The 13,069-nt window shown below is 42.0% G+C and overlaps 1 protein-coding gene across 2 annotated transcripts in view; it reads left to right on the top strand.

Moving 5' to 3' along the window:
• LOC308065821 (ovostatin-like) overlaps positions 1-13,069 on the top strand; it is a 53,509-nt gene that overhangs the window by 30,461 nt on the left and 9,979 nt on the right. The window contains exons 11-25 of one of the 2 annotated variants that reach the window (XM_080392322.1): positions 683-841; positions 1,650-1,877; positions 2,092-2,149; positions 3,178-3,323; positions 3,712-3,861; positions 4,498-4,668; positions 5,261-5,393; positions 6,728-6,821; positions 7,535-7,763; positions 8,373-8,499; positions 9,708-9,829; positions 10,488-10,539; positions 10,831-10,914; positions 11,868-12,044; positions 12,357-12,438. In XM_080392322.1, the coding sequence (XP_080248448.1) occupies positions 683-841; positions 1,650-1,877; positions 2,092-2,149; positions 3,178-3,323; positions 3,712-3,861; positions 4,498-4,668; positions 5,261-5,393; positions 6,728-6,821; positions 7,535-7,763; positions 8,373-8,499; positions 9,708-9,829; positions 10,488-10,539; positions 10,831-10,914; positions 11,868-12,044; positions 12,357-12,438 (2,012 nt within the window). Of the gene's footprint in view, positions 1-682; positions 842-1,649; positions 1,878-2,091; positions 2,150-3,177; positions 3,324-3,711; positions 3,862-4,497; positions 4,669-5,260; positions 5,394-6,727; positions 6,822-7,534; positions 7,764-8,372; positions 8,500-9,707; positions 9,830-10,487; positions 10,915-11,867; positions 12,045-12,356; positions 12,439-13,069 lie in introns of both variants that reach the window. The other variant, XM_080392323.1, reaches the window with a different exon arrangement.

The following is a 13,069-nucleotide window of genomic DNA, read 5'->3' as shown; positions in this document are numbered from 1 at the left end:
AGGGATATTTACTTAAAGCAGTATAGGTGTTGGAGCGCATTCTGACTTTTCTAGCAACCTACACACACAGGCTAAACCCAGGCATAGAAAGGAACATGAGCTGTACAGCATCACCTTTATATGCAATGGGGACAGAGGGTATACTCAGATGCCTAGGAGCTGGGATGTGCTACTGAGCTCCATAGGTTATCTGGGGCCGTAAAGTCATCTGATTGCTTTAGTTTTGCTAGTGCTCTCCAAAGAGTATGTGCTCTCAAGTCCCTCTGTTTCTATCTGCTCAAGAAGGGGGAGCATGAGGTAAGAATTTAAACCATCATCTCTCACTCAGTAGTCTTTAATTTATATGATGGCCCACTGAACTAACGGCCACTGAAGAGGATCAGAGGACTTACCGTTAAAAGAATCTCTTATACAGGGTCATGTATATAAACAATTCTTTCTCCCTTTGTGACATATAGTTAGTCCTGGCAGTGATGGGAATTGCCTGCCTATACCTGTCATGGAACTCCTGCTCCTTCAAACTATTGATGATCATTTGCCTCTTACATACAATTCATTATTGAATTCTATTCCCTGTAATTGTCCTCAGTGCTTAAGTGAGCATCCTCTGGTGAACAGAGCATTTCCCATTCTTTTTTTTTTTTTTTTTTTCCTGAATCCCTTGGGTATTCTTTGTGTTCAGATCACAGTGACAAATCTGGATGGCAAGCCTGTTGCTGATAGGACTGTCCTGCTGGAACTCAACGAACGGTATCTGGCCCACTACACCACTGACAAGAATGGCACTGCTGCTTTTTCCATAAACACATCCAACTTCTTTGATCCCAGTTTTGAGCTGAGAGTAAGTAAATACAGGCTTTTTCTGTAAGTAAGCCTTTCTGTAAGTAAACTAATTCCTGAAAAAAATACTTCACTGGGGAGAGCAATTAGAAGTGATTGGCAGGATGTTTCAGAGGAGGAAAGTAGGCAGTCAGTCCATCAACACCTGCAACCTAAGCGAAACTCACATCAGAAAACCCCAGTGCCTGAGAAGTGGCAGTCTGCACCCCAGCACTGTTTGGGCTGCAGTGATCTCCAGCAGGTCCCTGCTTTTCCCTCTGCTCAGAAGCCCATTCTGCAGACATCTTTCTTCTCTTTATCCTGTGCGCTAGTGGACCTTCCTCACAGACTGCCCTGTCTCCCCTACCCAGCCCAGATGCCTGCCAGCCTCTTTCCCTGGGGCTGCCTGCTTCCCTGCCTTTCTGCTGGCAGACTCGTGCCTGTTAACCACCACATGGTCTTCTCGTGTTGGCATGCCTTTTCTCTGGTGTGACGGGAAGAGCTGAGAAAAAGAAGGCTGAGAACGATACCATTCTAACCCACAATGACTCCTAGGAGTTTACACAACCTATTCCAAGCCTGCATGAATCTGAAATAACTTCCCTTCTGCAATGTGTCATAGGTGTCTGGATACACTGAGGTGTCCAGAAGGCCCCCTGCTCTGGACTGATGAAGCACAAATTTTTCACATCAGCTCTTGCTCTTGGCTTAAACAGCCCCACAAAATCATTTTCCTGACAGAATATTTTAGAGGGAAGATACCTTTTGCCTCTCACCTGCCTGCCATTTTCTATTTTCCACTTTGTGTGTAAGACTCTTCTGCTTCATAGGTCAGGCAAGCACCAGATGACTGTGCAGACTTCTTCACTTGGAGGCATGATAATGAGCCTCAAGCCTCATTCTTTGTCCGGCGCTTCTACTCACGGACCAACAGCTTTGTGAAAATTGAGCCAGTGAAGGAGAAGCTCAGCTGTGGCCAACAGCAAACAATCAATGTCCACTACATCCTGAACAGAGAGGGCTACAGGAATGCCATTCACACAAACTTCTACTATGTGGTAAGTGCTATGTTGACTCCAAAAGCATCTCTTTTCTTTCACCTTCTCTTAAACACCATATAAAGCAGAAATCTCCAGACTGGTGGTTACAGATCAAAGCTCAACTTGATGGCCTTTGAAGCCTCTCAGAACACTACTCAAAGTCAATGACTTCATGGGGGAAGGGAGGAGGTCCTTTTGATCCTGCCTCATGATTTTTTTTTTCTATGTTCAGGTAATGACAAAAGGAAAAATTGTTCTCAGTGGCCAGAAGCTAGTCAGAATCTCTGGTGGTAAGTTCTAGACCGTGTTACTACTGATATTCATAAGATCATCATAAGCGCCAGAGAATTAGTAAGTTTTGTAAGAATGGATGAAAGCAGAGAACTGTGGCTAAATCAGGTCCTAGTTCTTAAACGCTATGACCTGTCACAACTTGTGGTATCAGTTGCTTTTGCTGCAGCGTCTAAACAATCCCTATATCGTAATCAGATTTATCTTGTTAGTTGAAAGATTAAAACTCTGTTGTGGTCAAACACAGGGAATGTAACCTTCTGTTTTATTTCTTGCTGAGGAGTATTTACAGTTTCACAGTTCTAGTGTGACATCCTAGTATCCACCAGCTAGAAGAGTAAAGCTTTTAAAAGTTTGAAATAGTATGTGTGTCGTTTGACAGGGATATTTAACAGTTAAATGCTTGGAATTCATCGCACTTTCAGAATTCTCCCAATACCCACAAATGAGAATGATCTTGCTAATCACAGCAAACTGAACTTCATTCTTCCATTGTTAAAAATACATTTTCTTGCAGAATCTGGTTTCAGTAGATGGCTTGAGTAAGACTCACTCCACATATAGGACTCGTTTAGTATTTGCCTTTTTTGGTCTTAGGTTTAATTTCCTGTCCTTGCTCTAGTAGTTGTCATCTAGATTAGAACTTCATATTTCTTAGTGTAAAGAGAGGTTTCCCTTTGCTCAGGAGATCGGTCCGTCTCCTCTGGTCTAGGAGGTTCTAGGTTTGAGACCCAAAGGCAATGTTGTGCTCTTCTCATAGCAATCATGCACAGATTTCCCTGACCAACTTCTACTCAGCTCAGACCCCTTTCTGCAAAGCACCCTGCTCTCAGCATCCTCCAGTTTGTATCTGTTTCCTTGCTGATGCGAGCTGTTCCTCAGTCACTGAGAGATGAATCTTCCAATATCCAACTTCCCTGTTTTTCACAGATGCTAGTAGCTTATGGATAAATATGTGGTCCTTCCACCAAAGGTGAGGTTTTTCTAACCTCTTTTGTTGGGTTGTCCTTCCATGTTTGTTCCACAGCTCCAAGAGGTACATTCTCCATCACACTGACTGTCACAGAGGAGCTTGCCCCCAGCACCAATCTGTTGCTTTACACGGTGCATCCTCACGGGGAGATAGTGGCTGACAGCTCTTGGATACGCAGTGACATATGTTTCAAAAACAAGGTAAAAAACCTTTGCTTTCTTATTAAGGGCTATATCAGCTGCCTCTTTGCTGAAGGAACAGTTAGGGAATGACCTCATCAAGAGCCTTTCACTTGGGACGGTCTTTAGGAATGAAAAGGTGCAGATGTGCCTGGGAACATGAGGAGCTGTCCCTGGAATTGACATGTATGCTCAGACAAAGTTCTCAATGCAGTGCGGAGGGGGAGGTGAGTAGGGCAATTATACAGGTTGTGAATTTTCACAGAACAGGGATTCAGAAGGGCCATCTAGCAGTAGGAGCTTCGCTCCACAGAGAAGAGCGAGTGCTGGTGAAAGGTGAGATTTAGATCTATGTGCCAAGCTGATTCTCCTAATTTCTTTATGGTTGTCTGGATTTATTAATTTCCAGGTCCAGCTTGAGTTCTCTGAGAAGCAGGGCCTCCCAGGCTCTAAAGTCGGTCTTCACCTTGAAGCTGCTGCCAACTCCTACTGTGCCCTGCGGGCTGTGGATCAGAGTGTCCTCCTCCTTCAGCCTGAGCGACAGTTATCTGCTGAGAGTGTAAGCCACATCCCCAGTCCTGTGTTCTTTTGACCTAGGGACATCCAGACTGACAGTCTAATTCCCAGCTGTGACCTCTCTGCTGCTGGCTCTATTTTTATTTTTCCCTTGGAAACAGACATTTCAGTGATTAAAGAAAAGTCTACGGCAGTTGTATACTTCAAAGACGGAAACTGATGGTGGAAAATTTACTTTTGGAAAGCATGGCAGTGTAAGACATATCCCAATATACCTAATGTAAATCCTTGAAAGCAGAGTTACTCCCTGGGGAGTGATTATGTCAAAATTGCATTTTATGACTCAGATAGGCCTTGGGCCCAGAACAGAAGTTGTAGATGTCAGCTAGTATCTTGTTGGATTCCAGTCTCATCTTTGCATAACTTAGGAATATATCTCCATGTTTTTTGCTCAAGTTCACCCCACAAAGCCATTGCAGCTCAAAAGGAGGATAGAAGAGTCCAGTTCTTCTTTTGTAACACCAGCCAAATTGCTTATTCATCTCTAGGAAGGCATCGCTTGTCAAACCCACCACAGTCTACAGGATTGCTCAGGAGCTACCATAAGCTTTGCATATATGTGACTTCACACCTGCCCAGCACTTCCCTTGTGTTTACACTAGTCATTCTCACCTCCCAGGTGTACTACCAACTTCCTGTGAGTGATTTATATGGCTATTACCACAATGGACTCAACCTGGAAGATGACAAGCCAGAGAGGTGTACCCCAGTCAAAACCACCTTTTTTGATGGCTTATACTATGAACCTGTGAATGTCAGTCGTGATGGTGATGCCTACAGAATTTTCAGGGTATGTGCTCTGTGTGGTTCTTTAAGTGGGAGACATTCCAGAAGAATTCATGCACATTAGCATCCAACTCTCTCAGGTGGTGGTTCTCACTCCTAAGAGAAGGCAGCTGATGCCTGGAACTGCCTGAAGTCTCTGATGACCCAGTTTCTGCCTCCTTATCCCCACTGCTTACTCAGGAAGACTGAAAATCACTACCACTAGATATATCCACTGGTGTCCTGCCCATGCTTCAGTAGACACTTGCTAAGCAGGACCGCATCCTTGGCTCATGACTTCAGGTGTTCCTTGTAAAGATCTGAGTCCATGATGAAGGCCACTTCATTCCTGATACACTTGCCTCTACTCCCCACTGTCCATATCACCTAAGACCTAACATAAGCCCCATCATTACTGCCCTTCACAGAACACCAGTTGCCACTGCTCCATAAGAAACACAGAGATTGGCGAGAAAGAGTTGTAACATGCAGGGTTGAAAGAATGGGATGTGAGAAGAGAGGAGAGAGATGAACTATGATAACCCAGGTGGGAGAAGTGGCAAGCACAGGTAGCTAGTGCATGCCTTGAGTGACATGATTGATTCTTTCACATTTAGGATATGGGCCTGAAGGTTTTCACCAACTCCAAGCTACGGAAGCCCGTTCTGTGCAATGAAGACAAGTCAGATACAGAAGATCACCCTGTCAATATTGCGTATAGTATTGCCCATGTCGGTGGCTATAGCGCAGGTAAAGGAAGGTTCATACTGTATCTCCAGTCCCAGTCTACCTGGTTTTCAAAATGGTTCTCTGTTTAAAATATCAGCCAGCATGTTGAGGGTTTTTTGGGGAATAGGTCTATGTGTCCCAGTTTGCCTCAAGTAATCTCTTTCTGACAGTCCTAGCGGTAGAGTCAATTCTCTCACTTAAGTATAGGGTGCATATAGAAAAGACAGGGAATACTGGGATGCTACTTCTTTCATAAACTGATACTAGTTTTTCAGGCTTTTTCAGGTCAGAACCTTTCATCAAATGACAATTCAGTTAAATATTCAGAAGGAAATGACAATGCAGAAAAATAATGACAATTCCCAATCTCAGGAATTCACACAGCATGTTGTCTCCAAAGCCTTTATAGATCAGCAAGCATTATGATTTTCTTCCTCCAAATCAGATTGCTCAGCAAAAAAACTCTAAAGTAGCAGCCATGGGTTGCCACAAGGGAAATTGCTATTCAGCACTTGGAAAACATTCTTTCCCATGAGAGCTGTGCTGCACTAGAAGAGCTTCCCCAGGATGTTTTGGATCCATTGCTGCAGGTTTTAAAAACTAAGCTGGACAAGGCTCTTGAGCAATATGATCTGACTTTGAAGTCAATCCTACTTCAAGGAGATTGGACTGGAGAACTCCAAAGGTTCCTCCCCATCCAGAATTTTGAATGATTCTGTGATTCTATGATTCTAAGTCCAGCAAAATAAGAAAGTATTGTTATTTCCATGATACAGCTAGGAAATCTGAGGTACCTCCATGCTAAATGAGATGTTGGACATCACAAGTGAGTCCATGGCAAAGCTGGAAAGAGGATGTTGGTTCTTAATATTAGACCTGTAGTTTGACTATATGAACAAAAATAGTTTTCCAGTAGGCTGGATATTCAGCTCCAGTTTTAACTACTGAATGGGGAAAAGATGATTGCGTTCTCATGGAGAATTTTAAAGCCTTATAGGTTTTGGTAGTAATACTGGCTACTGTCACCCATTTCCAAATCAAAGAGAGCTAGTGGTAGAGGATGGAGAACATATCTTTCTAAGTGGATGATGAGAACTTTTAATGTGAAATGAAGTGATATGTCTTGTGAAATAGCTAAATTTTCTAGTATTTTCCCATGGAAAAAGAGAATAGATAAGAAGTTTTTCTTCCCATATCCTATATCTCTTTGAGTTTTCCCTTTGTACAGGAAAAAGAATTGAAACGTACTCAATGAAATAGTGTTCATTCGTAGTGTTGAGCATGTCTGATGGCAGTTCAGGTTCTTCTGGCCTGACCCCTCTAATGTTATACTTTAACCATATATAATATTCTAGATGAGTCAAGGATTATTTCTGGGAGTGGTGTTGCTCATAACACCATTCGGAAATTCTTCCCTGAGACCTGGATTTGGGATCTGGTGCATACTGAGTGAGTATCTTTATCTTCAGTTCTTACCTCCTGTGTGGATTTTTGAGTTGATACATGTTGCTGAAATGAATTCTGGGAAGAAGTCATGGACCATATGTCTGCTTTGTAGATATGGGTCTCCTTTTCCCATCTTAATCAATGACATTTGGGCTCCTAACCTTGTAGGCAGTGTCAAACTTAGTTGAACTGTGAATGACATCTGTGCTCTGCCCCCTTTCCTTCTGATGGGGAGAAAGAATAAGAGCTGAAAGTCAAATAAAAACATTTTTTTAGGAGGGAGCAGGAGGAAAACTTGCTATTTTTAATCAATTTTTTAATTCAGCAGCAGAAAAATCAGGTTATATTTTCTTTCCAAGCTATCACAGCATCTGCAATGAGAATGTCTCCCTATTAACTCTGCATGCAGGGGCTGTTATAGAACATTAATAAAAATTTATTGGTTCTAACCTGAATGTTTGGGCATTGTAGTATTTAAACAAATTGTATTCTAAATTAAGAAAAGCTGAGTATTCTTCCAAGTGCTTTTATAACATGTAGTTCACCAGCACCTTCAGCTTTACTTCCAGCTTTACAATATTTTTTTAAATACGGAGAGATATCTTGCAGAAAGTGAGGTGAAAACAGACATACTAACTCAAGCAGGAACCCATTCTATAATTTGGTTTGAAAATGCCAAAGACAACTTTTAATTCTGTTTTTCTTATTTTCCTCAGTTCCAGGGGAGAGGTCAATGTCCCTTACACTATTCCTGACACCATCACGGAATGGAAAGCCAGTGCTTTCTGCATGCAGGATGATGCTGGATTTGGCATCTCCTCACCTGTTACACTGACAGCATTCCAACCATTCTTTGTGGATCTCACTTTGCCATACTCTGTTATTCGAGGGGAAAAATTTAATTTAATAGCCAACGTCTTCAACTACCTCAATAAATGCATCCAGGTCTGTCAAGTCCCCTTTTACTTCTTATATGCTTTGTCTATTTCCTAGAGATCCCAGCATTTTCCTGCATAATGCACTAGAGATGGAGAAATAAGTATTTAACTTATTTTATTAGTGAGTATTTAACTTACGCTTTAGCCTGACACATTATTCCCTCACCCTCTCTCTCTGGACCCATCCTTGTGTCATTAACATTAGGAAAACATAGCTGATGGTCACTGTAGCTGGTCCACAGAAGATAAAAACTTACTGCCTACCCTTACATAATTTAGTTCTTTTTGCTCCTGAAGGACAACTGGAGCAGAGGGTATGGGTACCGTGTTGTGCAAAACTCAATACGTACTGAGTATGTTGTATGTAGCAGTAACTCATAAGATGACTTAACTAATGAGCATGGGCACCTTGCCATAATCCTGTCGAAACCAGACACTAACAGTGGGCAGAAGAGACAGGTTTGCTACTTCCTCAGATAAATGCCCCATCCTCCTGTCCTAGTACCATCCCTCAGATTCCGATGACAAATAGTTTCCCCAGCAAGTCTCCCTTGCTCTGCAGCCCAGTGTTCAGGACAGCCTGTTTATTTGCAGTCTTGCTCCTTCTTTGTCTCAGATCAGTGCCATCCTGGCAAACTCAAGTGACTACAAGGCAGATATCCTTTCACCAGAGGGCAACACAGCAAGGTTGTGTGCCAATGAAAGAAAAACCTATATTTGGGCTGTTAGCCCCAACAAACTTGGTAAGTTTGTCTTTCCATCACCTCGATATATCCCTGTTTAATCTTTCTACCTCTGTCACTCCCGTCTTTAATGAAGCATCATAGTGCATAGGCAGGCATTTATGGACAGCTCCATCAATTGCTCTGCAGTTTTAGTATTGGACCTCTGCTAAAGCTGCCTTAGTCACACTGAATGAGCGGTGAATTGCTCCGGTGTTTTATCTCTTCTAATTTTTGGCAGTCTCTTTCCTGTCCATTTTAGGAAGAACTCTTCACTTGCCATATTATGTATGAATGGCAGGACTGAACATGCCTGTGATCTTTCATCAGGCAATTTTGTACCTAACCAACTGTATACAGTACGAATAAAATTTCCTAATAATTTTGGAGTGGATTATCAACAGGCAAAGAGGGCATTTCTTCTTCCCAGTTTTACAGCTGTGTTAATTCACACTGCCTTAAAGTCAACATTGTCTTTTTAAAAAAGCAGGTACGATGGCTTGAGTGTGTAAGTGTCCCAAAAGCTGAGGTACAAAAAACCTTTTAATTAGCAAAGATTTTTCTCAAAATGAACCACAGATGGGCCTATTCTTTAACAGATTGTTTCTAAAATCCTATAGGCAGTATGACTGATTTCCTTCAAAGTCACTGGGAAAGGTGCAGTTATAGTGAGATGAAAACTGGATATGCAGTGAAATAATACTGCAGAGCTGAAAAAAAAAAGAAAGCTGCTGTCACCGATAGCTCTGTTGATAATGCATTTTGATCCAAGTAAAAACTCCTTTAGATTTCCAGTGTGCAATGATTGCAAGGGTGAAATGAGCAACACCGCAAAGCTGCCCGCTTCAGGGTTGCTCCTTAGTGTTGTCCCTCAGTTAACAAATTCCACCTGAAGGGAAGAGGTAGTAGAGCTGTAACTATTGCAACACTGCTCTACATCAGAGAAAAATCAGCACAAGGCTAAGAAAAGGTGGAAACTGACAGTGAGTACTGTCAGTTTTTTGGCCAGGATCACCCCTATTTCATTCCTCATCCTAGACCCCCAGATAACCATTCCTTGCCACAAGCAGACCAACGTGGAGCCTTGTTGGAATTTGTTTCTACTGAGCTGCCTTCAGAAAGGATATGTTTCTCAGTAGTCCATCAGCCTAGAAAAGTCAGTGAAAACCAGGGGTAACTGTAAACATTGAAGATAACTTTTTTTCTTGGGCTGGTGGGTGACTTTCCAGGTGAGGTGAAATTCACAATCACTGCTGAGGCCAAAGTGAGTAAGAGAGATACTGGAAAGACCATATCCCCAGAAGAGGAGACAATTCGCAGGGACACCCTGATTCAAACCCTACTTGTTGAGGTACGGTAGGAAATCTGCGTGTACTTTCCGCTTAGTGGAAACTGTGGTTCCTGTAGCTGTGGGTTAGAAGCAGTTAGCCAGTATGAGGAGGTGAGGCAGCCAACACAGGTGGAACTGTGTACAGTAGGCTTCTCCAATTGAAAATGAGGGTGTAGATCACAATAATCAGTGGCATCTGCTGTGCTCCTGCCACTGTCTCCTTTGTGAAACCATGAGTATGCATGCCCTGACACTCCACAGCATATCAGTAATAGCCAGAAAGGAGGAGATTCCATACCTTACCTGTGAGTGCCTTTAGCCTGGGACTCTACTACTGGGGAGGGGGGGGTAGAGGCAGGTATAAAAGAAAAAGAATTTGCCTTGTGCATCATAAAGCAGCAGCCACATCGTTGGAAGAGTCCCTCTCAGAGGTTGGAAATGTCTATTTTGTAACTGCTTTCTTAGAAAGAAGGTGCTCTGGACAGGGGGTTGTGTAAAACAGGGAGGGAGCCATGGACCAAGAGATATTCTAGTGGAGACAGAGAGGACTGGGTGCAAGGGGTGCACTGTCTGGATAGGCACATCCACATACTGTTTTACAATGTTAAACTGTCATGTTTTCATGGTGATGTTCTACACTTTTCTTCCTGTTCTCGACCACTGCCCTGCAATAAAACAGCCCGAAGGTATTAAGAAAGAGTTGACTCAGAGCTCCCTCGTCTGTTCGAAAGGTAAGGCAAGTTCATTCGTTCCAGGAGTCAGTGGAACTCCTTCACTGTTTGTAGGTTTTGCCCTGCAAAATCAGAGACCCTTCCAGGGAAAGACAGAGGGTTTCGGGGTCAAGATGCTGGGCTACAATTCAGGATTTTCAGAGATACCTTTGTCTCACTGGGCAAGTCTCTGCAATATTTTCTTTACCCAGACTGCAGATTGTAACAGTCACTGTAGTGATGCTTACAAAGTGAAGACTTCTGGAAAAAATGATGATTTTAACAATTCTTCTTGTTACATTTTTTTATCAGGCATAACGATTTCTGAACCAGTGTCTCTCATCTTGCCAACAAACCTAGTGCAGGGATCAGCCAGAGCTTATTTTTCTGTCATTGGTAAGTTTAGTACTTGGACTAATACCAAAAGTAAATGGCATTTCTCTTGTGCTGCATCAAGTGCCATCATGTATACATCTGGAAAACTAATGTAAAATAGAGGAAATGCTTAATCTCGATTTTAGAGGAAATCTTTCCTACTTTGCAAAATGGCAATGAAAGACAAAAGTTTCTCAGAATTCCCTAATATCAAAATATTTTGACTTATATTGCATTTCAGATTATACTGCATTAGCATATCCTGTTCAGTTAATTAAGCTTAAAAGTAAAATAAAGCATAATTCTTTTTAAAAAATATTTTGATTTCTTGGAAAGAAGACTTCAGAATTTTGCTGACTGCATAATTTCAAATTTATGCTTTTGCAAAATGAAAAAATTTGTCAGTTGATAAGTCCTCACAGAGTAAGACTTTCAGGTCCCAGACAACTCTACTAATCTTAATGTCATTATTAAGGTAGGTCAATTCAGTAAAAATTCTTTGAGGTTCTGAACTCAGACTGCATTCTAAATACAATTGTTCTGCATGCCTGGGTCAGTGCGAGATGTGCTGATACTGTGCAATACAGCCCCTGTAACCCATCAGCATCATACTCAACACAGCTTTCTCACATGTACATGCAAAAAGGGAAGCAGGTTGTAAAGGGCAGGGAAGTTGAAACCTTCTAAGGGTTCACAGCATTTTCTCAGAACCCATGCCAGCCCTTATTGCTGCTCAGTTTTTCCTCAAATTCTCAGATTCTCCCAGGTGTCCAGAAAAAAACAAACAAACAAACAAAAAATTAAAAATTGAGGCATTTCAGCCTTTCTTTTAAGCTGTTTCTTTTGTTACTGTGATTACTCTGTATTGGTCATTGCCCTTGGGTTCATAATAAGGTAATATAAAGCAATATATAGTGCTGTGTAATAAGAACATGTCTGAACTGAACTGACTTCTTATATCTTTCATTCTTCAGGAGACATTTTGGGTACAGCTCTGAGGAACATGGAGAACCTCCTCCATATGCCTTATGGCTGCGGAGAACAGAACATGGCCTTATTCACGCCCAACATCTATGCCCTGGATTATCTGAATAAAACTGGGCAGCTGACTGAAGAGATTAGAATCAAGGGTACTGGATATTTATCCACAGGTAAGAGACTTTCAGATTCTCTCATCTAATATTCTGATTGTGTGCATTGTACTCTAAAGCTTTACACAGGAACACTGATGTCTGAATTCTAGCACCACATTTATTGCACAGGAGCAGGTGATGACAGCACCCCAAAGAAGCATGTCATACTTCCAGAAGCAAAAACATCTAGAATTCATAGTGGCTGGCATTATTTATGAGACATACATTACTTAATATTAAATACAAAAATCTTACTACTTCAGCTGAATAAACCGCAGAACTAGTGCTTTTCTGTAATTAGAAAATATGTCATCTTTGTTGTCTTTTCAGGGTACCAAAAACAGCTGTCATACAAACACCGGGATGGATCCTACAGCTCCTTTGGGACACGAGATAGGGAAGGGAGTGTATGGTAAGTGATGACACTTTCTGTTTCCCTAGTGCAGGATCTTTAGGCTTTGAAAAATGATGGAAGTATGAAGTGATTCTTATCTTTAATGGAGTAAATATACATAGCTCAATTAATTTGGCTCGCCTAGTAAAGGAGAAATTAATAAAGCAGAGAGAGTGCTACAGAAGTATAAGATGACTGGGGGCTGGAGTACATAATGTTTAAGGTCAGGCTGAAGGAGCTGGGTTTGCTGAGCCTGTAGAAAAGAAGGCTGGTGGGGAAACTAGGTGAATCTTCCCACTACATAGATAGAAACTGTAGAAACAACAGTCAGGCCCTTGTCAGGGTTGCACAGAGTGAGGACAAGACTTTGTCCTTCCTCAAGTTGCAACACTGAAAACTCCATCTGGGTAGAAGCGGAAAAAAAAGCTTCCCCAGGAGAAGGCTGCAGCACTGAGACAAACGCCCAGGGAGGATGTAGATACCTCTGTCCCTGGAGATTTTCACACGATCAGACAAGAGACTGAGCAACACGACAGAGCTTTGAAGTTGTGCCTCGTTTAAGCAGACGGTTGGACTGGAGAATTCCAGATGTCCTTTCCCACCTAGTTTATTTCAGAATTCTGTTAATTAACATTAGAAATCACTATCA

Source organism: Falco punctatus, assembly GCF_963210335.1.
Source record: "Falco punctatus genome assembly, chromosome: 6".
Classification (NCBI taxonomy): Eukaryota; Metazoa; Chordata; class Aves; order Falconiformes; family Falconidae; genus Falco; species Falco punctatus.
The sequence above is the reverse complement of the archived record's forward strand: the minus strand, read 5'-3'. Positions and strand labels throughout refer to the sequence as shown.